The sequence below is a fragment of the Symphodus melops genome, assembly GCF_947650265.1.
Source record: "Symphodus melops genome assembly, chromosome: 6".
In the NCBI taxonomy this organism is placed as follows: domain Eukaryota; kingdom Metazoa; phylum Chordata; class Actinopteri; order Labriformes; family Labridae; genus Symphodus; species Symphodus melops.
In genome coordinates this window covers 21,539,295-21,565,620 of record NC_136696.1, presented here as the reverse complement: position 1 = coordinate 21,565,620, position 26,326 = coordinate 21,539,295, and the positions used below count along the sequence as shown (strand labels likewise).

The 26,326-nt window shown below is 40.7% G+C and overlaps 1 protein-coding gene across 3 annotated transcripts in view; it reads right to left on the bottom strand.

The window, feature by feature from the left end:
* Window positions 1-11,086: 11,086 nt before the first annotated feature.
* LOC306826043 (PDZ domain-containing RING finger protein 4) overlaps window positions 11,087-26,326 on the bottom strand; it is a 122,871-nt gene continuing 107,631 nt past the window's right edge. For all 3 annotated transcript variants that reach the window (XM_079347100.1, XM_079347101.1, XM_079347102.1), the window contains 5 exons: window positions 25,555-25,653; window positions 23,112-23,174; window positions 21,054-21,155; window positions 14,241-14,372; window positions 11,087-12,884 (listed from right to left, as the gene is read on the bottom strand). In XM_079347100.1, coding sequence (XP_079203226.1) covers window positions 11,442-12,884; window positions 14,241-14,372; window positions 21,054-21,155; window positions 23,112-23,174; window positions 25,555-25,653 — 1,839 coding nt within the window. In that variant the 3' untranslated portion in view covers window positions 11,087-11,441. The remainder of the gene's footprint in view (window positions 12,885-14,240; window positions 14,373-21,053; window positions 21,156-23,111; window positions 23,175-25,554; window positions 25,654-26,326) is intronic.

The following is a 26,326-nucleotide window of genomic DNA, read 5'->3' as shown; positions in this document are numbered from 1 at the left end:
GAAATTAATTTGTCAGCTTCATTGAAGGAAGGCTGACAGTATCAGTTGGGAGAGAATCAGCCATCGACTAAAAAAACAACAAACAATCATGTTAAATATCCACAATCTCTTTTATTGGATGTCAACCTTTCAACAGTACTTTAAACAGTACTCTGATATGTTTACTACTTTATGAATGATCACATGTGTTCACATTTTAGACAATAGCTGTTCTCACTCACAAGGTCGGCACTACTGCTGTAGAACTTACTGTAAGCGTGTCATTGAAAATTAAATCAACATCTCCACAAAACAAATGATCAAACGACTGACTAAAAAATGTTAACAGTCAAGTGGAAGACGTTCTCCTTCATTCTAAATTATTTCATTTGCTTGTAATCTAAATATATTTACCTTTCATAATGGACCAAATGTCTGCGCTCCCTTTTTTCTGACCATTATGTGCCAGCATACTGTAAATAATGAATGAAGCCGGGGAATTTGCCTTGCACAGAGAACAAAACAACTGCAATACAAACAAACATATACAGGACAGCAGATAAAAACACATCACATGATTAAATGAGGAATTTCAGTAGCATCATATTTGGATTAATATTTGGAAATGTTCTTTTTTATTTCTTCTTGATATATTGGAGTTGTTAGTGAAACAATGTAAACCTATGATGTTTGTTCTAAAACACATTTTATGTCTCTCTCTTTATATATTTTTGTTGCCAGTGGAACGAGTACTGTATGTTTATCTGGCTGAATAATTAACTCTTACCTTTTTATCACATAGTTCTTTGTGTGGGGCTTTCTTATTCTCATCTAAAACCACTGAAGAAAGGAAATTAAAAGAGATCTTCATATTTGAAAAAAATATTCAACCCTGTGAATCAGTGGTTGAGTTAATGGAATGCATTAGTTCAACAATATGACCACACATGAATGGCTATCAGGTCCCTCTGTGTTTGTGATCATCAAAAGAAATGTTGGCTAAGCTATTCAGCTTCCACTGTTGAATGGAATCTCATTTACAATATGCCTGCAAGACCTTTTTATAGTAATAAGAGGTGAGCTTGTGCATGTGTGAGGTGGAGGCAGATGATGATACAATAGAATAATGGAGAATATTGGAGAGGACTACCATTCATATGCACACAACAGTCCCGTGTGCCTTTTATTGTATAATAAAAGGATGTGGAACACAGAACAAAGCCAATTAGATCTGTGAAGGTACACCCACTTGTTTTTTTTTGTCTGAGAAGCAGTTTGTTATACCAGTGCAGAAAAATAAAAACACAATTGTATTTAGCTTAAAACAGAAAAAGAGTCCATATTCAGTACAGAAGAGAGTGGGATTAATTCTTTAGAAAAAAGGCTCAAAACAAAATATGTTAAGAATGTCTAAACCCTGAAGTCGGATGGGACTAAAGCACTCAGACGTGAAAACATTTATGAAAACAAAAATGTGAAAAAAAAAAAAAAAAGATGCCAAAATGTCTCTTTAAATATTTATATGAATTTAAACACAAACTCTTTTGGGTTATCAAAATATTAACATTTTAAACTTAGATTTGATTCCAGTCAAATCAAATAATATCTGCCACAGCGAAACCCCTAACCTGAAGTTCTCGGCACCAGTTATACTCCCTAGTGAATAATTTCACAAATTAAGTGGACTTTTCAGACTAAACAACTTGTCTTAAGGATAGAACACTTTAAAAAAAAAACATTAACAATTGAGCGCAGTTAATTTAAAACTGTTGCGGGTAAATAATATTATTTCATTTCCAGAGTGTTGCTAATTCTAACAGAGGTAGCACTGCCCGCCTTCGGCCGGCTGATATAAATCAAAGTATAGTAGTTACAGGAGTTAATAGAAAAAGTTTGACTAAAAAACTTTTCAAAGTAAAGAGAAGAGCCACGACCAAGGGAGATTTTTTCAAGGAAATCTCAAAGTTTCTGTCATCTTGACCCTTAAAGAAGACTCTGTGTCTCTTTGATCCAGTCGATGTCACTCTGGAGCACCGCTTTAAGCCAAAACAATTACACAACAATTACCTATCTAAATACTGTCAAATGCTAACTGTATGTTAGCTCAGTGTCGACAAGAAAAGGTCATTGACATTGGGGTCTAAATTAAATAGTGTCTAATATCATGCAATGAGAGATTAACTTGCTTTTTAATTTCAGACGTGTATACAGTAATGTAAAGAATCTGCCTTCTTTTTTGGCTGGTAATTTGGTCTCTAACTGTGACTAATAGTCTCATTTCCTTACCAAAGATGCCTGAGCGTAGCCTGATTTATCTTTTCAGACGCTCATACGGGCAGACTTGCTCACAATGTATGTTCCCTGTTTCCTTAAAATGCTGGCGTAAACAAAATCACATGCACTTAAGATAATGAAAATGCCTACTGTGTAATAGCTGTGTACACCAATCTTCCTGAAACATGACTAATACCGGCCACCAGAAGAAATTTTAATTGATTGCACTGCTGCATAGCCGTGATGCTCATGAGTTTACATACTTTATGAGATGTCTTTGTTCTCTGTGGGTGTGTGATCATATCCCCAGGTGCCTAAAGAGCAGAGGGCACACCTGAGGAGTCTGGAGCTCCAGAGGAACCTGAGATATCATTATCTCAGCAGAAGCAGAAACGCTAGAGCAGCATATATGAGCAGCCAAGATTTAAAAATATTAAACAACAAAAAAGTACTTCGCATGAAAACTTAGTACCTATATTGAATGTTTCTCTTCAACCTTTTATATGAAGATCATGTAAATGTGCGACTTGTATCTCCTTAACCTAGTTTAACAGATAAGAATTATCAGCAAAGTCACATCATGCTGACCATGCGATTGTAATTTGTGTATAGCGGCTAACCTGTGACACTAAAGCAACTCACTTGGGTAAGATTCTTTACAAACTGGGTGCCATGCAGATAGGATATTCAAAAAAAAAAAAAAAAGGGGGACGATCAGGATGACAGTGATGAATTGCCCCTTTGCTTCTGGGAACATCGGTACATTTTGTGGTGTGAATTAGTCCCAAGGAATTCATGCTGCTCTACTTTTTGAATGTCCACTATTAGTGAGACTGCAAAGGTTGATATTAGAATTAATGGCGTCCTCTCAGTGATGTATAGGTAGCTCCACATTCCCTCAAATCTGACCTTCTTTTAATGGCACCCCGAATAGAAGCAACTCTTCTATTTTCTTTTTTTTTAATTGTTAAAAAGAAATAAAAGAAAAGTCGCAGAGAGGACGAGAATAAAGTTAATGCATGCCGTGATTAGGGATTCTGACCTATTCTGTCACTGTGTGTTTCTGTACAGGAGTAACACCCTAACCCTTTACTTTCAGAAACTAAAGACAATTTGAAACTAAAACACTCCTCATCTTCATTGCGAACTGCCCGTCCTCTGTCGTAGTCTTTTTTCATTATGAGACGTAGCACTGTCAAATGGTCTGCAAAACTCTATGAAATCAGTCGCCATGAATCATTAACCCTGCGCAGACTATTGTAACCTACTGTAATAAAGTATAATGGTGCACTCCAGCCTCAAGGTCAGTCACTGTGAGAAAGACTGTGTCGTGCAGTCAACTGTGTCAGCCTCCCTCTTCCATTCACTTACTTTACCTCTCTACATTCACTTACTTCACCCTGCAGCAGCTCACCTTGTTAAGTTGAACTCAAAGGCAGTGCACGTCTTCATTTACTTCAGCTGACAGCAGCTTTCCTGTAAAATGATCAAAGATACTTCAAAGGATTCAAAACAATAAAAAAAAAAGTGGATTTGATCGTCATGGACGTCGTGAAATCTGCATCTTTCATACTAAATATTTATTGCAGAAGAAAAAAGTCAGCTTCCTCTTTGTGATGGCAGGCCACTGTTGATATACTGACAGATTCTGTCAAACCCTCGATGATGCTTGACTGTGACTCATCAGCTGAGAAACAGCCCTGACAACAAGACGTTGATGAGTGACACATTCTGACAGTGCAGAATTCAGACCTGTGTTGCATTTTTTCTGAGTTTTTAACTCATGAAACTGACTAAATTTAATACTATTTAAAAGCAAACAAGATCATCACTGATAATAAACACTATTTCATTTTTACTTTTAATGCCTGATTTTATCTAACCTTTAGTTATCCAGGACAAGTCCCATTGAGGTCAAAAACCTCTTTTTCAAGGGAGTCCTGCAAAAATAATAATGATGAAAAACTGTGGCGGGGTAGGTATCACAAGGGTTGATTAATTGCAGCCTTTGTTTTAATTTTCCTCTGCAAAGACTTTTATACCACTTGTATATGTACAGGACTAAATGAACAAAGAGGTAACCGCTGTGTCCGCGAGGGGCAACAAAATTAAAACAAAAAGCTTTAAGAGAGTCGAAATTATCAACACAACAAATCAAAGTATGGATGAAATACAGAAGAGGATGACACTCCTTATAAACCAAACCATGACAGTAATCTATTGTTTTACATCAACTATGTCTTGTTTTCTCCACGTTAAATGATATGTGAAAATCATGAAATCTTTAAACAGGACTCAGCTGTGAAGGAATCTGTAAAAGTTAGTTAGTTCAGCTTTAAGTGAACTTCTTTGCATCATGTTCTTGTCATGGTTTGGTTTTGTGTATGTTTTATTTCACTGTTTTGAGTTCTATTTTATTTACTCTCTGGTGTTGCCTCTTATGTGTTTCCTGCTTCAGTCTTTAGTGTTTCCTGTTTTAAGTTGTAGTCCTGGTCTTCAGTGTTGTCTGGTTTCCTGCCTCTCTGTGTTTCCCTCCTGTCTTGATTCCCCTGATTGTCCTCACCTGTCTCTGATTACCCCCCGTCTATTTAGTCTCTGTGTTCCTTCCCTCGTGTTGTCGGTGCATTGTCTTTTGTCTCATGTACTCTGAATGTTCCCTGTTCCTCGTTTTTGGATTTATTTTTGGAGTAAGTTTTGGGTTGGTTTTTTTTCCCTTTTGTTTTTCTGCCCGTAACCGTAACAGTTCTATTCCGAAAGAAGCACTGTCTACATTATAGGGAGGTCACTGCCCTGTGGTTTCTCACTGCAGTCTCACCGTGGATCATTCCCACCTTGACTCGCCTGTGGCAAAGCCTGAAAAATGCTGAGCTCTGACTAGCGAGGCCTCCTGGCAAGATTCTCATTAACTCAAGAATGCAGTTGTCTTACTTCACCGTATGCAGGCGAACAAACGAAATCTCCTGCCGCTCCACGCAGCACTGTATCAAACCTTTATGTTGGCCTGGCAGACATGAGCTCACTTTAAACTCTGCAAGCTAGGATTTCATTTAGAAGCACGCTTGGAGCCAATTAAATCACTGTGAACGGGTCCAGTTAGGAAAGTCCTTCATGACAGGACTACATAGTGAATATGAAACAGTAACTGACGAGCCCACCGTGACTAACGTGTCAGTTTTATCAGCAACTGTGCCGACACTAAAATAACATCGTTTACGTTGTGTAATCAATATGAAAAAGGCTCTCTGCTCTGACTACCAGACATAACTTATTCATTCAGAAGCTGAGTGAGGCAATCACAGACTCAGAGTCATATTAGTCATTTTTATTGGATATGGACTCTGACCTGCAGCTCATGAATAAGAGTTACCAAAACTTAACAAGAATGTTAATGAGATTCATAGAAATGGCAAATGCACAAAGGGGCAAGCGTTACATTTGTATACAACATAGAGTTTGCATGGTTGGCTACACATGTCAATCATTTCCACCTTGGAGGCAAGTGAGAAAGCCAGGCTGAGACACTTTCAATTTACTACAGCCGTTCTCAAGTACGGACTCCGGATAATATCTAGATAACCGTAAGAGGACTGCTCCGGAGATTCTCCTGACCTGCCTGTTCACATTATGCTCCTCACAGCTGGAGACTATTCCTGTCACAGGGAGGATTGCGGACGAAGCAACAGAGTCCACTACTCGATGCTATAACGTCAATATCTGCCTTTAACATCCACGCTCTGTGTAGTCCAACGATATGACCACATCCACAGAAGAGCGGCGAACAACATACCGACGAACAGAAAACTTACTGCCGCCGTTTAACTACGTGCACGGAGATCGTAGTGGTCACGTGCTGACACTCTATGACAGTCTGTATGGCAGTCACTGTATAGAAACTCCCCATCCCATTGGCTCAAACGGAACTCTCCAGAGAATATCCTGTTGTGTTCTCACATCAGCTCACTTGGAAATGAAATAACTTCCTATGGAGAAAATAGGAGGGGTCTGGCAGGAGATACGTGACGATACGGTGACGTGACACGTGACATGACTTGATGATACGGTGACATACACGTGAAAAATGTGGCTGTTTGCCCCCTCTGTGGTAATCTCTGGAGTTTTTAAGGAGGTTTCTTTATGTGTGAAAAGGGGTTAAGGTAAGGAGTCATTTGTGCAGGACATTTTGATCAAATTGGATCCAATAACTGTGATGGGTATTTTTTATGAAGGCCTAAGTGGGACGGGACTGTCAAAATTCTCATTTTCATGACTTATACTGATCTGAGGTTAAAAGTGTTTGAAGCTTTTCAACATGTTTTTAATGCACAGGAGAAAGTAGTGTGAGCTAAAGATTGCAGAGAGATGTCATTTCAACCCGCAGGTATTACTGGGCTCATAAAATCTGCAATTTGTGTCTGAATTATAGAGCAAGCGTATCTCTATTTCAACCAATAGCATTACAATATGTTTCTGTGAGTATTATACACTCCAATTGCAGTCCAAGTAGTGCAATGTGTGAGGCCTTTGCAATATGCATGGCACTTTGCTTCACCCTTTTTATGAATAATGAATTAATGAGAGCTCTAATTATTCTCTGAAAAGACGCACAGGTTTTTGCTTAATAGGTCCCATAATGCATCCGGTTGGGGTGAAAATGAAACAACAAATGAAAGATAAAACGAGGGATGGGAAAGGAAAGAGTCCAAATGGTTCACAGAAGCAATAAAGGATGTCTGCCAATAATGACACACAAACATATCAGGCAGAGAGTTTGGATCGCTCCGAGCTGTGCCGAAGCTAATAGTGTCACAACAGACGATTTCGTCTATAGTTCTTCAAACTATCAACATGTGTTACTTTCATGATTTCACAGTTGGAAATGGACCAGGTGTCTGCATGGCATGGTGTGACGCTGTAACTGAAGAGCGAACGGTCTGTGAAACAATCTTGTTCATTCCATCACATCCAAAAGGTTTTTTTTTTCTCGCTTCGGCTCACAAAGAGTTGCATAAGGATTTCTGCATCTCCAACTAGTGCATACATTTCTAGATGTAACCTACTGAAAGTGATATCCAATTCTGCAGCCATTATTCAAATGTCATAGCATATTGGAAGAAAGAATGCCTGAACAAAAGGATCATCGCATTGACCCTTTAACCTTGAGGTGTCCTGGTAACATCTTTGTTCAACAAATGAACTAAACCCAGTACATTTTTGAAGGCTGATTGTTCAATGTGTTGCGTCGGTACAAATAATCCTGTATCATTGAACTCAGTCCTTTGGTTTGTCCATTCATATACATTCTGATCAGCTAATTTAACTTTAGCTACCATTTTGTCCACAACACCCAGACAAATGCTGCTACATCTGGCATGTGAAAGCCAATTACACCAACACAGCAGGTGTGATATCAAAGATCAAAATTGCCATACATTTCAAAATCGTTGGAAAAAATAAAAAAACAGACAATCCTTTGAGATGAGGAACACGAGGAGACACTGTGAAGCAGATTGCACCGTCACATGTCAAGTGGATCAGTATGTCAATAAATACAGGCCTCCCTTGATGAATTATGTTAGAGAATTTGTAGTTTTCGCTGTTAAGAAAATGCTAAAGGTTATCAAGAAACATTCCTAACAGAGGCAACAGCTATGTGTGTGTGTGTGCGCGTGTGCGGGTGAGTGAGAATGGAGCAGCGAAGAGGAGATGAGCCACTGCTATCTGTTTGACATTTCTGTCAGAACTGGTATTTGAACTGCTGGGTAGCTCTGACAAATGCCATGGCTGTCACAGGCTGGATTTTAATTACACCTGACTGAGTCTTTTAGGGGCTCAGGGATGAACTTAATTAGCTAGCGAGCTTTGGGCTAGCCTTGGCGTGGGATGGTACAACTCACACGGCTTCTTGTTCTTGTGGATTTTCATTGGCATTTTAATGGTCCTCGTCTATAAAGACTGGAAGCATTAACAAATGAGGGGAGAACAAACGGGCTCAGGGGATGACAGGAGTCTTACTTTCAATACCTAACTGGATGGTAACATTTTGGTCCCTGTGTAAACGGAGGGGCTTTAAGTGCATCAGCCTATAATGAGAAAAGAGTTTGTTGACCATGGAGTACAACCTGGAAATGCATTAAATGTGATACCATGGCATTTCGAGGCTTGAATATTAAGTAGATATTGTCCGAACTCCTTTTTTAGTGATTGACAGCATGAGCTGTGACCTTTGTCTTGCAAGGAGTCTAACCAAATTATCAATCTGCCAATACTAATTTTAATTGGACTACACAGATCTATCTGTTGTTGTGTATAAGATCAACCAATATGGCTGATATGAAAACTTTGTAACGGGATGTATTACGGAGGAATCAAAGAAAGGATCATTTGCCTTCGTATAGTTTGAGCAATAGAGAATTTTCGGACTCTTTTGTTTACAATGCTCGTTGCATCTGCAGAAAATGTTGCACAGCATTACTGTGTAGGAGGCAGAAGTTCATGCTACACTTACCCGCCTACTTGTGCATTCACACTTACATGCAGGTGAAGTCAGTGTGAATTAATGCGAGCATACTGCTGATTTCCCCCTCAGTGAGGAGCAGGGGCAGATGACGTTTTTCCCCTGCTGCCAGCGTGCGACTGACCTGTGATCGATGTGATGTACATTATAAAAGTGCTTCGACATTTTCTGTTTGCCAGCATGATCTAACACTTCTCTTTTGATGATACTGTGAAAATGTCAAACCACACGTGTCATTGATACCAACTAATCATACTGTCGGATCTGTTCATCGTGTCCTGCCCCGCCACCCCTTCTCTCCTCCACGACCGTCTCCTGCTGGGAAATCAACTCAGGAAGATTTCAGGAACAGCTGGCCAGACATTTTTCGGAATTTTCAGAAGTGCTAGATATGTAAAAAAAACACAGGTTAGGTTGAATTAAACAAATCCTTTGATAAATTAACTGATCATCTAAAAACTGCCTTTAAGGGAATCTGACTTCAATCCCAATAATACAAAACTATTTTAATTCTGGAAGATAAAATGAACTTCACTGACCATCAAGTCCATATTTAATGAAAGGTTAACAGCTACATTTGGGAATGAATTGATCTTATAAAACCCACATCAGTCAAGCTCGTTGTTTTTTTCCTAGTTTTAAATTCTTATATTTCCAAACACTGAAAATAAAAGACAAGAAAACATGAAAGAACAACTTCCATTCAGAAGAAAGTGTGTCTTAATATCAGAAAGACTTTGTTCCTTTTTATATTTAATCAGTTCCTTGAAACAGAACAAGTTTTCCGTCGAATGGAAACAGAAATACTGAGAAGTCTGGAGGCAGTAGTGTATGTGTAACATTTTAATTTCAGCTTTAGCTAACTGACAAGTTAAGATAACGCAGAGACCAAAGGGTTCCACTTGCTCCTCTCTGCACAGCAATGATTAATTGATTGGTACATTTTAATGAACAAGAAGCCATCCAAGTAGAAGGTGATTTTAATTGAAATCTTCCTCTGTTTAATCAAGTAACGTATCCACATAAATTGTTTTTACTCATGGAAGTCCGAGCTTGCAAAAACTGTAAGCAGCAGTACATTTAGTCTCTTCCAGAAAAGTGAATGAAAAAAATACCAATCCAGTGCGATGGTGTAGCAAAAAACAATAATTTATTATCATTTCTTTCACCGTTATCACACATTTCACCTGGCTACAAATGTGCCCAACTACGTATTACTCAAAAATTAGACCATGGACATCGACTTAAAAAAAAATACAGGGATCAGTTTAAAATTTCAAATGTACAATATTTCACTTTAAAATGAGGCCTTTTGGGATGGGCGTACTGTACATGTCACTGAACTATAAATTCATTCGATGGATGGTAACCTTTCATGTGAGCAGTTTAACTTTTCAATGATCCGTCACGCTGTGTTCTGAGTCCTGCTCAGTGGCAATCACCCGAACACAAGTTTGATGCGACTGCAAACATAATCCAGTAAACCACTGTACACGTTTTGGTGATTTTTCCTGATACTTAAAGTCATCTTTAGGTTATGTATGAATAAGGCTGACAGCACCTCCCTCTTGCACAGAGATATGCAGAAACATTTTGTGTACGGAAAAGCTGAAACACAAACGCATCATTGATTGAGTGCTTTGCTGTTAAGGCTATGCTGAGTAAAGAAGTATGGAAAGTCAAAAACATGTCAAAAATACCGGTATGAAAAAGATATGAGAAGGTCCATCTGTTGTGAAAAACATTTGATTTTAGGCAAAAATAAAACTGGATACAAAATATTTCTTTATCCAAAGCTGAAAACGATATAAAAAAAGCTGCAATTTCATCTGGATTCTTGAGATGTTTGTTGTTGAAAAAGCTGTAGAATAATGAAGTCTGTCTGCGGAGTTCGTTTTTCCATGAACTTGCCAGAGTAGCAGCTGCTGACGTTTTGTTTCAAAGTGTTTGTTGAAGCTTTGTAAGAAAATCTGATCAGGTTAACAAATCACAGAAACTAAATACCAAAAGTTTGAATGCAATGACGTATTGACCCATTCAAAGTGTTTATAAAATTGCTAATAACGAACAAAAATAAATGATATTATGAAAGGTAATTTGTTGACTAGAAATCTTTCCTCACATTTAAAATGTTTAGTGCACAGATAGCGCACTAAATCTCTGCCCCAATTATCATGTCAAAGTCATCTTTTTCAATCCATTTCAAATTAGTTTGAGGAATTTAGCATTCATGATTCTTTAAGTATTTTAGTGGGATCACTACTTAAAGAATTGTGAATGCTAAATTCCTCAAACTAATTTGAATTAGTGAACGACTGCCGTTGTACCTGGAACATGTTCGTGACTAACAAGGAAAACTTTTCAAACAACTACTTTGAGTAATATCATGGTATGGTCTTAACATAAATATGAAAATAGAAATTGAAAAGATAAACATGTTTTGAGTGAGTAATAAAATAATTATCATCATTTCTTAGAAAAATGCTTTTCCCGCAGAGTGATGTGAAAAACTGATGTCGAAAACCATGAAGAAAATGCTGTGATAAAATCTTTACAAAATGCTTTTTTGGGTTACAAAGTGTGAAAAATATTCATAACATCCTCATAAAAACGCCACATTGAACGAGGCAAGTATCACATACCGCATGGGGTAGAAGGTGTGTGTTATCTCTCTTTATACAGTTGTGACTGAAAGGAAGGCGTTGTGCACCTTGGCTCCCTCGGGAGCCTTAGTACCGTGAGTCATCAGTTCCTGGATGGTCATCCAGTTATCCAGAATCTTCTTGTTGCGTTTCTTCATCATCTTCTTGTGGCTGAGTTCTATGATGCTGACTTCCTTGCGACCCTCGCTGCTGCTCTGAGGGTTCTCTTTCAAGCTTTCCAGGCGACTACGCTGCATAAACTCTCGTCTTTTCCTCTGTTCTTTTGCTCTCACCAGGTGCTGCTTCCTTTCCTCTTTACTCCAGTACCTCCCCATCTTCATTTCACTCATTGCATCATCATCCGTGGTCATTCCCCCGCTGCGCTCCTCTTTAATCTTGAGGGCTCGCTCCCTCAGGATCTTATCTCTTACAGGCCTCTTGGTGATGTAGCGCGTGCCGTCGCTGCGGATCTTGACCTTCCACTCCATCTTGGGCTCGTTAATCGGCCTCTGAGGCTCTTTGCAGACGCTGAGCAGGCTGAGCTGGCTCTGAGCGTACTCCACAGCCGAGCGCTGCTGGATCAGTTGCATATAGCTCTGGTAGTGGCGGGCGTGCGCTGGGATGTTGACCTGCCTCTGCTGGGAGCTGTGGGATGGAGAGAAGTAAGGGATCTGGGAAGCACTTGGCTTTAAAACTCCGCTGCTCTCCTCCTCAGCCTGAGGTGTGTGCTTCGAAGGGCTGCTTTTGCCTGGGACTGGAGCGCGGCATGCTGGGACTGGACTTGGGCTAAGTGGAGGGCCAGTGGCAAGGCCGCTGCAAAGGTTCCGCTGGTTGGTGAGACTCACCATCCTCTGGAGCGAGTGCTCTGGGGAGCGGTCCATTGCTAGAGGGGTGCTCCGCGAACTCTCCGCTGTGTTATAGGCACTGGAGCTGTCCTTGTCAGATTTCTCCAGCCTTTCATTAATGTCTGCCAGCTTCCCCCTGGTGGGGTCACTTCGATTGAGGCTTTGGTTTTTGGTTGAGGGTGCACAGGGGCCTGTGGAAGGAGACTGCTGTCCCTTTCGAAGATTATGGGCCTGCATGATGTTCTGACATTCAAGTTCAATGCTGCGCAGCTCTTCGTTGAGCATGCGTAGCTCATGCTGCATGCCGCCCTGCTCCCCCATGCTGCACTCAATGGTGCTGCGGCGGCTGTAGAACAGGTCGTACTCGCCACTGTTGCGTATCTGACACTTCAGCTCCAAGAGCTGCTGGAAACGGTCACCCTCCATCTCCTCGTCCTCCTCGTCCTCTTTGTCTTCCAGTTTTGTGGAGCAACTACGGTGCGTGTCCCGATTGTCTCTCAGGCACTTGGACAGACGTCTCTGGATGTGGGCCAGGACATTATGCTCTGAGCTCTCCATTCTGTCCTTTATTCTCTGTACGTTATCTTTATGAGGCAGTGTGGAGCAGGTAGGCTCATCGTCTTCGTCTCTCTGAGAAATAACATAAACAAGACATGTCTGAAATACCCCGATGAGGAACACATGCAAAACTGCTACACTTCTTTTTTCTTAATCATCCACTTTTTTTTTTTTAAATCAAATTCCATCTATGCTACTTAAAGGAAAACTGTAGTTTAAAACTGTTTTGATAATTAGCATGTGCAGCAGAGTCTGCTTCCAACGTAAGTAAGTATGCCTGCAAATGTCTTTTAAAGGGGACATATTATGAAAAATCCACTTTTACAGTGTTTTTGAAGATTTATTTGGGTAACCTGAGTGTCTATCAACCAACAAAATATGAAGTAGATCCATCCAGTCCTTTGTTTGTCGTCTGCCTTAGTCTTACCACATAGAGAAAAATACTCAGTTTGTGACATCACAAGTTAGATTGTGGTAAGAAAATACCCTCCCCTCCCCTGGTATCTCCTCCTATGGACTCCCCCTCCTGCCTCGAGCTAAACTTTGCGCAGGTCTGCCATTTTTATTGGCAGTGTCCCTACAGAGGAGTGATGTCTATGAGGAAAACTCATGGGGTCTCATTGCATTTAAAGAGACACACGCCAAAACGGAGTGTTTTGAGAGAGCTGGTTTCTACAGGGTCACAGGACTACTCTCTGGTCTTGATTCATGTTATATTTGGACCAAAGCACAGCTCATATGTTGGGTGGAGAAGGTGGATGTGGCCTCTTTAAGTTATTTTATGTAGTTGACACATTTGTGTGTTGGGATGAACTTTAAAAGGCACTCTGGTGTTTTCTGTTGGTCTTTGTATGGAATGAAGACAGGGAAAACCTAAAATACAATCAAACTGCTGTATTCAGCGTTCTGAAAGTAAAACCCACTTGTGCAGTGTCCTGAATGCTGTTGTGCATAACTGTGTTTTACAGCTCTGCTACTTCAGGGATTGTTTCCTCTCCATCATGCCTTTGAAGTTATGTTTATATGGATTTTAGTCATCTGCTATTCTCTCAGCAAAACAGAATTTTAAATTATGATTTTTTTATGTTTGGAATTGAAATGGTTCGTTGGTCCCGCTCCATACATATTCATAATCATTATTTCATATTCATTTTTCAAAGGGCAAAGCTGTTTTCAATGTTTTCCCCGGAAAGTCAATGAAAAGTTTGATTTCCTGACTGCTGCCGGCTAGATGTGTTTAATATTGACTGCGACTAATGACCCGAAACAGTCAAAGCAATTTTTGGTCAGTCAGATGGTATGGCTTTCATGACACATTGGGCTCAGTCGGGAGGGAAAAGACAAAGACACCAGCTTCTACAGTTTCTTAAACCAAGATACCAAAGCTTCGCCACTGACTCTTATGTGTTGACTGTGATGCTGTCTGACCTGCTCACTCTCCTGATCCTCCTCTTGTAAGGCAGCCAATTCCATCTCCTCTCTCTGCTGCTCCTCCAACATTTCCATCTTCAGCTGCTCCAGGAACTCACTGTGCTCATCATCCAACCAGTCCTCCTCCAGCTGAGGGTGAATGAAGAATGAAAGTGCACGAAGAGGGAAAGAAAAGGGGCACCTGTTATTTGTCAAGGCCTAAAGCTTGTGGCAACAGTGTCTCAAAACAAATTGTTGGATGTTCCAAATGGATGCCCAAATCAGATTTGGTATAATAATAATAAAAAAAACCCAGTATGGTGTGTTCTTTGACTGATCTTCACCAGACTTCTTGCCTTATGAAACAACAACCTTTTCAAAGCACGCGTTCTTATCTTAAAATCAAGCCAATACACGTTCATGGATATTCGACTGCCACCTCTGACCTATCTGCTCCACACCATCCATCATCTCTTTGTCTGCTTGATGCAAACCAAATGGAATCCGTATCTGTAGACTTCAGATTTACTACAGAGAGACGCATTTAATTACAAAGAGTCTGCCATTGCTACTGGCTCATCTGCACTGCGGCAGAGTTCTTCCGCTTATTCGCCATCGGCCTTGGGCCTGAACTCACTTCACATTAGCATGCCATTAGCTTTTATGGCTTACCGTTGGAAGTCAATTACAGTGGCGCTACATAAAAATAAAACATGATGAGGTGTCTCAGTGGTGGCTTCCACTTGGAGAGGTTGTGGTGTAGAGGGGGAGGGTTGACTAAACCAGACTGCTATGGTTTACCCCACTATATATAAATACTGAGTGTAACTAATGATAACTGGACGTGTTCATGTGGTGGCGGCTCTGTGTTATTTTTCATTTTCGTACTCGATATTGTGTTTGAGCACAAACTCGAAGCAAATTCACCGCCTCACACGTACGGAGGCTCATAAGTGATGATTGAGTCTGTATTTATTTTTCATGTAAAAGTCACAGACTAACTTGTAAAGCTTTCAGGATGTAACACTGTTACATCTTGGTTGAAATCTCAAAACACAGCGACTCAAGAGGGGAGAATGTTTGGCTTGCAGACAGGTTGCTGTGGCAACGGTTGCTGTGGTAACGTTCCATTGGAACTATCACCTTGTTTACGGCCATTTTAAATTCTCATGTATTTTGTTATTGTTTGATTTGATGACGTGAATAAGTTTAGCAGAGTAAAATAGAGGAACGTTTGGAACTCACATCAAAGGTAAACAGAACCTGAACGTGTCATCAAAGCAATGATGAGAGTGTATATATGCTGGCTATCAGCTCTACAGTCATTCGGATTTCAGATTTGTCAGAGGTAACATTACTGAGACAAGGAGATATCTTCAACTCATAACTAAGGCAGACAACTGAACCTTATCAGAATCAACTGCAACTGTTCACATCAGCTTTCCTTTAACACTGATTCAACCAGCCGGTCAAAATGCCCCGACAAAGAAAATCAGAAAAAACGGCTCAGACCTCGAAAAAAGTGGTCATTGGAAAATGCAAACGACAGGAGGACTTTGTCGATACATTTGGAGAATATGTTAAAGACCTGAATACGGAGAAGGAAAGCTGCAAAAAGAAAAAGAGAGAAAGAAAAAAGAGAATCAGGGTGTGTGATCAGTTGGAGAAGGAGTTGACAAGAACACAATCCGAGGAAGAAGTGGATGTGGAGGAACAGCAGGTGTCCAGTGATGACTTTCCTGAAATCACACAACGGAAAGCCGAGGAGATGGAAGCTGTGAAGAACATGCCGAGGGGAGAGCACGATGTCGTCCAAGAACAGCAGGCCGACATCCTTCAGCCAGAGCTCGAGGAGAAAATACAGTCTCTGGATGACCAAGAAGTGATCTCTGACCTGAGAGCTGAAAAAGTCCCCTTGAGTCCACTGGAGAGGCATCTCTTGGAAGAGCAGGAGCTTGTGCTCACCCTCAGGAAAGAGGTTGAGAAAGAGGACAAGCAGCTCCAAAAGAAACAGAAACAGAGCAAGGAGAATTTCGCTGCTGAGCTCCGGGTAGAAAGAGAGAAGAACGAGCTTCTTCAAGAAGAAATGGAGAAACTCCAAAATTCTTTCACTGAGCTCAGCCAACGTTATGAGAGAGATGTCGTGAGTGTCCAACATCAGGCTGACACCCTGCAAAGTAAACTTGTAAAGGAGGTCCAGTCTAATGAAGACAGGTCGCTGAAGGACCAACAAGTTATCAAGAACCTGAAGGCTGAGCTAAAAGCCCTCAATAGAAAGATGGCAAAGGAGAACGAAATGAAGAAGAACAAGGCTTCGGAGGAAGCCATTAGTATCAGAGAGCTTGAGGAAGTTAAAACTCAGCTCAGTCTCCAGACCTCGCTCAACTTTGAGCTTTCCAATGAACTCAAGGCTGAGAAAGAGAAACGTATGGAGGAGGCCATTAGTATCAGAGAGCTTGAGGAAGTTAAAACTCAGCTCAGTCTCCAGACCTCGCTCAACTTTGAGCTTTCCAATGAACTCAAGGCTGAGAAGGAGAAACGTCTAGAGGAGCATCAGACTGAGCTGGGCGAGCAGGCGCATCCCTCTTCCGAACTCCAGGCTGAGGTCCCAGAGAAGGTTTCATGGTTCAAGAAGTTCAGACATGCTATTGGACTGAGAAAGCCAAAGTCTTGGAAGAAGAAGAAGGAGACCAGCGCCTAATCATTCTGACTCCACCGTACCTCCCAAAGAACTCCTCTCCTCTCAACACCATCACCCTGGGTTTTCCCCGGCTCGCTCCGGTTTGTCCCACAAATCCAATAATTGGAAAAAATAAATATTATTAATTGAATATTAAGAAATGTATCAGACTAGTTTATAAAAAAAAACTGTTGTCAAATGTTGGATGTGCTTTCATGAGATTAATATCAGGAGTAGAAATCTTGTTTTTTGGTTCAGAGTAATGTCAGAGTGACGTGAAGAAAAATTAAATAAGATCTATCAGACCTCCATTTTAAGAAGCGGTTTGTCCAGTTGGTTTGTTTTTCATACAAAATTTTCCACCTCCAGGGATTTAAATTTACGAAACATTTTAAATGAGAAATGGTCAATGAGGAGATATTAAAGAGGAAAACAGGAAACAAGTGTTCATATATATATTAAGAGAAGAACATCTCACTAAGCAAACATTTGTTGGTCCTACAACTCGCCTCACACGTACGGAGGCTCATAAGTGATGATTGAGTCTGTATTTATTTTTCATGTAAAAGTCACAGACTAACTTGTAAAGCTTTCAGGATGTAACACTGTTACATCTTGGTTGAAATATCAAAACAAAGCGACTCAAGAGGGGAGAATGTTTGGCTTGCAGACAGGTTGCTGTGGCAACGGTTGCTGTGGTAACGTTCCATTGGAACTATCACCTTGTTTACGGCCACTTTAAATTCTCATGTATTTTGTTATTGTTTGATTTGATGACGTGAATAAGTTTAGCAGAGTAAAATAGAGGAACGTTTGGAACTCACATCAAAGGTAAACAGAACCTGAACGTGTCATCAAAGCAATGATGAGAGTGTATATATGCTGGCTATCAGCTCTACAGTCATTCGGATTTCAGATTTATCAGAGGTAACATTACTGAGACAAGGAGATATCTTCAACTCATAACTAAGGCAGACAACTGAACCTTATCAGAATCAACTGCAACTGTTCACATCAGCTTTCCTTTACCACTGATTCAACCAGCCGGTCAAAATGCCCCGACAAAGAAAATCAGAAAAAACGGCTCAGACCTCGAAAAAAGTGGTCATTGGAAAATGCAAACGACAGGAGGACTTTGTCGATACATTTGGAGAATATGTTAAAGACCTGAATACGGAGAAGGAAAGCTGCAAAAAGAAAAAGAGAGAAAGAAAAAAGAGAATCAGGGTGTGTGATCAGTTGGAGAAGGAGTTGACAAGAACACAATCCGAGGAAGAAGTGGATGTGGAGGAACAGCAGGTGTCCAGTGATGACTTTCCTGAAATCACACAACGGAAAGCCGAGGAGATGGAAGCTGTGAAGAACATGCCGAGGGGAGAGCACGATGTCGTCCAAGAACAGCAGGCCGACATCCTTCAGCAAGAGCTCGAGGAGAAAATACAGTCTCTGGATGACCAAGAAGTGATCTCTGACCTGAGAGCTGAAAAAGTCCCCTTGAGTCCACTGGAGAGGCATCTCTTGGAAGAGCAGGAGCTTGTGCTCACCCTCAGGAAAGAGGTTGAGAAAGAGGACAAGCAGCTCCAAAAGAAACAGAAACCGAGCAAGGAGAATTTCGCTGCTGAGCTCCGGGTAGAAAGAGAGAAGAACGAGCTTCTTCAAGAAGAAATGGAGAAACTCCAAAATTCTTTCACTGAGCTCAGCCAACGTTATGAGAGAGATGTCGTGACTGTCCAACATCAGGCTGACACCCTGCAAAGTAAACTTGTAAAGGAGGTCCAGTCTAATGAAGACAGGTCGCTGAAGGACCAACAAGTAATCAAGAACTTGAAAGCTGAGCTAAAAGCCCTCAATAGAAAGATGGCAAAGGAGAACGAAATGAAGAAGAACAAGGCTTCGGAGGAAGCCATTAGTATCAGAGAGCTTGAGGAAGTTAAAACTCAGCTCAGTCTCCAGACCTCGCTCAACTTTGAGCTTTCCAATGAACTCAAGGCTGAGAAAGAGAAACGTATGGAGGAGGCCATTAGTATCAGAGAGCTTGAGGAAGTTAAAACTCAGCTCAGTCTCCAGACCTCGCTCAACTTTGAGCTTTCCAATGAACTCAAGGCTGAGAAGGAGAAACGTCTAGAGGAGCATCAGACTGAGCTGGGCGAGCAGGCGCATCCCTCTTCCGAACTCCAGGCTGAGGTCCCAGAGAAGGTTTCATGGTTTAAGAAGTTCAGACATGCTATTGGACTGAGAAAGCCAAAGTCTTGGAAGAAGAAGAAGGAGACCAGCGCCTAATCCTTCTGACTCCACCGTACCTCCCAAAGAACTCCTCTCCTCTCAACACCATCACCCTGGGTTTTCCCCGGCTCGCTCCGGTTTGTCCCACAAATCCAATAATTGGAAAAAATAAATATTATTAATTGAATATTAAGAAATGTATCAGACTAGTTTATAAAAAAAACCTGTTGTCAAATGTTGGATGTGCTTTCATGAGATTAATATCAGGAGTAGAAATCTTGTTTTTAGGTTCAGAGTAATGTCAGAGTGACGTGAAGAAAAATTAAATACCGTAAATTCCGGACTATTGAGCGCACCTGGATATAAACCGCACCGGCTAAAAATAGGTAAAAAAATGTATTTGTACATATATAAGCCGCACTTGATTATAAGCCGCAGGTGTCCACGTTATAACAAGAGCTATTTATACAGAAAGACGTGACACAAAGACATTTTTTTAACTTTTAATGAAATACGTACTACTGGTAACATCCGCAAATATGAAGCCTACTGTAAATCCTTTATCAAACAGTGTCTGTAACGCGGCTGATGAAAAAGATGACCGTAATATATTTCACAGGAAAAAGTCCATCCATTCACTGCCTCAGAATGACTTCATTACTCACTTCCTCAGTCTCTTTTTCGTTGTCGCTTTTTCTTTGTTTCCTTCTTTGACAGCCAGGTCGATCGCCTTTAACTTGAAAGCTGCATCATATGTATTTCTCCGTGTGTTTTCCATGATGAGGGTGCGTGCATAAAGCGCAAAATGACTGATATTAAGATCCGATGTGACGAAGTCAAATGTTTTTGCGGCACAAGCTCATTGTCCCGCAAGAAAAATCCATAAATAAGCCGCATCGTTTTAAAAGCCGCAGTGTTAAAAATCCGAAATTTACAGTAACAAGATCTATCAGACCTCCATTTTAAGAAGCGGTTTGTCCAGTTGGTTTGTTTTTCATACAAAATTTTCCACCTCAAGGGATTTAAATCTACGAAACATTTTAAATGAGAAATGGTCAAATGAGGAGATATTAAAGAGGAAAACAGGAAACAAGTGTTCATATATATTAAGAGGAGAACATCTCACTAAGCAAACATTTGTTGGTCCTAAAACTCAACACTGAAGAAATTTCTGTTTGTACCAAATAGGACATGATGCAATCTAAGAAAGTCATGAAGAATCCGTGTTTGCTGAATGAAAAGATCATTGACATATCTTAGATTTTCTTGGTTTCTAAAACAATCCTGAATACATTCTGATGTAGCTTAATAACAAGCATGCCTCAATGATGCAGCTGAAGGAGCACATACAGAGCTCTACGTGTGTTAGCTTTACTAATTCAAACAAAAGCAACAGCTTTTAGGACAGTCTTCTGAGTATGTTATTTCAGGAAACTCAGGAAATAACTGAAGTGGACGCCACGCAGGCAACGAAAAGCACTCACAGCACTTTGTCATAAAATACGTAAACTCACGTATGAGCTGTAATTAGCTGGGGGGGAAAGACACCAGCTCACCACTCAGAAACGCACCGTGTCAAACAAAAGCTCAAAACGCAGGCAGAGGACGGGTTCTCTGCAGACACAAAGTTCTGCTATTCTCCCACCAGATGTGTGTTCGCTTTGTCTTTGTTCTGTAAGCAGCAGGATAAGGATACGTTGCGCTTTATCTAATGCAAGACAAGTTAGCTATCAAACGTGCACATCTGCAGTGTAAAATAAAACGTTTAAAGTTTCGTATATACTGTATATACACTGTAAATGATAACGGTTCAGGGCTTTACTTTGTTAGTAGTGGGCTTTTCACCCTGTTAGCCCCTGTTATATTTTTGCTTCAATGGTTAAAAAGAGAAAAGTGTTCGTTCAAGTGTCTCGTTTTTTTTTTTATACCTGCAATTCAGGTCTGGCAACCAGCAGCAGGATGTTCCTGCACTCGTCGTTGGAGAGCGCAGCCATGGCTTCCTCTCTGTCTTGTACGTCTTGGCCATTAATCTGAAGATGACATACAAACAGGATTACTACACTCCCTATTAATTCAGAAGCAAGCACATGAACATGTATTAACTTCCAAAATGCAAACATTTCATCAAATGTACGTATACACAGAGGCACAGATTTATTCTCCCAATACAAGCCCTGGAAAAAAACCCCCAAAGTGCAACAATAAAAGTGGCTCTGCACATGAATGCTGCTTTTCCTGAGGAGGAAACTGTAAACACTAGATGCTGCTCCCTAATACATATCGGGACCTGGCGGTGATTAGGAATGGGACAGTGGCCGTGGGCCGACGGAGATGTTGTGTTCACAAAAGTACCGGACGGCGTACATACATCTAGCAGTACAATTAACTGGCCACTGACAGGGGGCGTCCATCTTTTTGCAGGCAGAGTAATGACCCTGTCACTGGTGGATAATAGTGCCAGAGTACTGGTCTGCCTCACAAACCCACACATACACCATCCTTTGACTTTTTTTTTTTTTAACCCTCCTTTGGCTTCAACCAGACACAGAACACATGATCGACTCCAGAAAGCAATTAGACCAACACTTTATCTATCCTCCCCCTGCATCTTACAATTGCCTTCACAGACTATTTACTCCTCCTCAGACTACAATTCTGTTTACTCCCCTGTAACACTCTATACTATTGTACTGATTTATGATCATTTTATACAAAGAATAGTAATGTGTGCTTTTCAATTTATAAACCTTTATTTGAATTTTTTTTTTTAAAGCTGCACATAATGATACTTCCAAATAATTATTATTGATCCCCTAACAATGCTAGAATGCACAGGGTGCTAACACTTTACATTTTGTTGATTAACAATCATCTCTATTGAGCTTTTGATGCTCTTTGAACTGGTTGTTTCTCAGCCTGCAAACTGAGCAGCAGTCAGTGAACACACTGAGCGTACTGTCAGTGAAATATTGGCAGAGCAACCACTGTAGACTGACAAAGGAAAACAAGGGTCCCAGAGAAACAAGCACGCTTTTGTAAGAGCAAAAGGATTGACTCGATAGATTGCAACTGGCCCTCTTTATAATACTACCCTGCATTTTACTACTGGTAATGTTATTAGAGCAACTCTAGAATAATCCCTGATACTCCAACTGGAAACTACATTTTAAAACCACAATATATATGTGTGTATATATATATATATATATATATATATATATATGTGTATATGTAGGTTCTCAGTCATCCAGGTCATAGGGAGTTCAAAGCTTGATCTGAAGGCAACTGGAGATCTTTAACTAAGTCCAGTTGCCTTCGGATCGAGCTTTGAACACACTAGAAGATGACGCTAAGTGGCAAAGGGATGAACATAAGAATGAACCCTGAATTTTCTGGGAGAGCAGCATGTGTGAACACAAACTGGCAAAAACTCTTTTGTCCCATAATGAATAAATCAAGTTATATGTCAGATTATTTATTATTATTTATTATTATTATTTTCAGCATGTTTCACTGCCCCAAAAAGAAGTGGCAAAAAGAAGTGCAAGTGCATCGTTGACTCTACAATTAGAAGCACAGCGACGCAAAATTAATAATTACCAGCCCCACTCACAGAGGCAACACTCTCCAGCACTCAGACTTTCTCTGAATCTCCGGCCTGAAGATGAAACTGGGGGGCTAATAACAGACAATCAGAGCCTCTCAGCTACCCCACCAGAGATGTGAGCTGCAGCACAGTGCCATCCACAAGCAGAACTCTCAAGAAAACCCTGTTGGTGCTGAGTCTGTAACTAAAACAGCCAGGGGGGCACTTCTCCCCCTTTAACAGTCACAGCGGGGGGGGGGTGTTCCGACTTTTTAATGTGCTGCCATTAAAAATGAATGGGCTCTCGTGCTGGGAGACAGTGGTTGAGTATGACAAAATAAAAGCAGGTTTTAATGTTGAATGGAATGAGATCTTTTGTCTATTTTGTGTCCTACTGTACCTGTAAGATGCGATCCCCCTCTCGGATCCGTCCGTCTCTGGCTGCGATGCTGTTTGGACTGATCTGTGTGGAAGTAGGAAAAAAACAAACAATGAATGCCTCTATTACACTTGCAGGATTTACATTTATGTGTAGTGGAATCACAGAGGAGGATGTTACCGACCCCTTATTTTGCTACCAATCCCAACTTTTGACAGTGGAAACACCAATAAATGGGTACCTTACAGAACAGTTTCAACTTATTGTGGAGACATAACCCAGATGTAGACATGTGAAGAAGGCTCTGACAGTGTACTTAACATAAAGTTGGTTAGCTGCAACGGGAAGACCTTCGAATTCAAATTGCTCTCCTGTGGCTAAACGTTTGGTTAATAAATTATTTTTAGCAAAAGAAGTTAAATGGTCACTCTCATCGTTTAAGTTCGATTGTGTGTTCATCTTGGTTGTTTTATCCAGGCATGTATATCACAAGCCTCTGCTTATAGCATATAAAACCAACAACTCAACCTCGGTACATGATGCACCTGCACCTTCTGTAAGTAATGCAAGTGAACAAGGGGGCAGGACACTCTTTTATCGGCCAATCAATCGGTGTCTGGGGCCATTCGTTTCACTCTCTCATACAAGGCGGGACCTCTGGAGATGGCGAGGTGCTGTGGTACTCCATCTTCATGATAGTCTACTCCTACACAGAGGAGCACTCATTAAACTGGGAGGAAGGTCACTAGACAGGACTAGGGGTAGGACAGGAGGGAAGGGAAGGGAGCATATTAAAGGCAATATTGGTGCAGTTATGAGGGAACACCCAAAACCCTGAATATGAAATGTGAACTACATGAAAAGATGGAAGTCTTTTTTTACGGTTGAAAACATCACTGTTAAAACAGCAGCACAGGAAGATTCAGGGGCAGACTGCCAGAAGTCCTACGGAGTGCATATGTGAAGACAGCTTTGGTTTTGGTTCAATTAATTAGCATTTTGCTCTGTAAAGCGGTTCAGAATAAAATGGATTTAGAGGAAGAATATGCTGAAGGTGGACTGCAAACTCTAAATATCCCATTGTTGCAGTGAAGGAGTGTGTTTGTTGACTCTGTAAGAGACTGGCTGCAATACCTATCCAGAGAAGACTTTGGCTTTTTGCCCTATGGATGCTGGGATACACTCCAGCTCCACGTGTCCCTGAATAGATTTTTTTAAAAAGTGTCGAAAATGGATGTGCCAGTCGATTAAAGACAACAACTTTTTCTGCTCTTGTTCTCCTGAATTATTTAGCCTTTTACAGTTTGGCACGTCGGAAACAAAGAGAAATACACTTTATTAACAACACGGAGAGAAGTGGTCATTCATCAAGAGCTGCAAACTAGTGCAGTTTTGTTTGTTTTAAAATGACCTTGGATCCGTCCTGACTCCTTACTTATGCGCGATCAGACCAACACAACACCTCTTTCGACCGCATCGTCGTCTAATACAGTGACATTCAGCAACCTCATCTAAATGCAGCACACAACTCTAAGCTCTACTTTTGCACAGAGCAAACACTTAAAGATGCTGCCAGAAGCCACAGACCGCAGTGATTTATATTCCACTCAGCTCTCAAAGCGAACACCTTGCCTGGTCCGAGTCCACTTCAAACAAATCAAAGAGAAAGTTGAGCGGTATTATTTCTTCTCTCTCAACAAGTTGGGGAAAGAATTGAAAAGTTTTGCTGCTAAAAGGTTTTTCAGAGCGTGCGTGTTTATGTCTGCTGTATTAAGAAGACTGGATGAACAATGTGACGAGACCTGAAAGCTTCCTTTGATTCCTGTCTCGGCAGGCGCTTCTCGTTGAAAAAACCAACAGTGTAATCAAAAAGCCAATGCTATGCCAAACTGTTCAATAATGTCATTTATGTTTGATAAGAGTTTCATTTCAAATAACTACCCCCCTTTCTCACATGAATACTTAATTAGAATTGTGAGATGAATATGAAATGTCACAATTGATTTAGTCTTGAAATTCCAGCTCTCTCAGTTCTTCACACATTTCACTGAGATATCGTTAAATAGCCATGATGATTGTCTGTTTCTATAACAGTGAATGTGTAAATGGAAGACTTCAAAGAGCAGCACTAGAAGGAGATATAGAATATGCATATACCTCTTGTCCCAAGAGAATTGTTTTTTTATGGGTTTTTTTAAATCAGCTGTGTTAGCGATAGTGGAAGAAGAGCTAGCTGGAGGTGGCTATATGTAGCAAATTTTTTTTTTTAAAGTATCTCCAGGAGCAAAGCAGAGTGAGGAGACATCAAAGAGAGGTGACGCTCTGCTCAGAGAGTTCTGCGGTGAGTAGGAAGATGTGGCACTCAGGGTGGAGTGTGCAACACTCAGTGTTACATAAAGGAAAGGAATCCTTTCAAGCCAAGACATTTCCAGTCTTAAATCATAAGAGGAAGGTATTTACTCACCTCGCTGACATAGATGGCCACATCCTCCTCTTCATCTGTCCTGTAGCACAGAGTTAGACCCAGTTTCTCTTGGCTGCTGAGTCGACACAATTCCACTTCCTGTGAACAAAAGAGGAAACATTGAATCCATGTTTAAAAAAAACAAAAACATGACTCAGATCTACAGTAAATCAGACGTAGCATTGTTTTGAGAAAAGTGTAATAATCTGCATACTAGTAATAAAGTTTCAACATCTTGTACATTAGCATAGCTAGTTCACATGCTAATATTAAGCAGCAGTTTAAGACGTGTCAGGACAGTCCATCAGACATTTTAGTCCAGACCACAAACGTAAGCTGAGGGGTTGGGATCAGTCAAGATACTGAGATTCCTCTTGTTTCGACATGACGCCCTAACTAGCCAGTAGAGCAAAGACAACTCAGACATTTAGGGACATACAGACAGGAACACTGAATGATAATGTTTGACCTCGTGAACAGTGGTCAGACATAACGGTGTCATCATAAACTGAGTTTGGTCAATTCACACAAATTTCCTCTGGAGATGATTTTTCAAGTATACTCAAGTCAGATTTCCATTTTTCAACACTTACAGAGAATCCCCTGGAGTGTTTAGAAAAGAAATACACTACACTTTTTTTCAAACTCACACTCCGTCAGTAGTCCAAGTAATAGGAGGGAGCGCGCCGCTTTAGCGCAGCTACTAAGCGATCCTTGCTGTGATGTTGTTTTGCAGACGGAGGACCTCCGTCACCTCAAACGAGGACTCCGA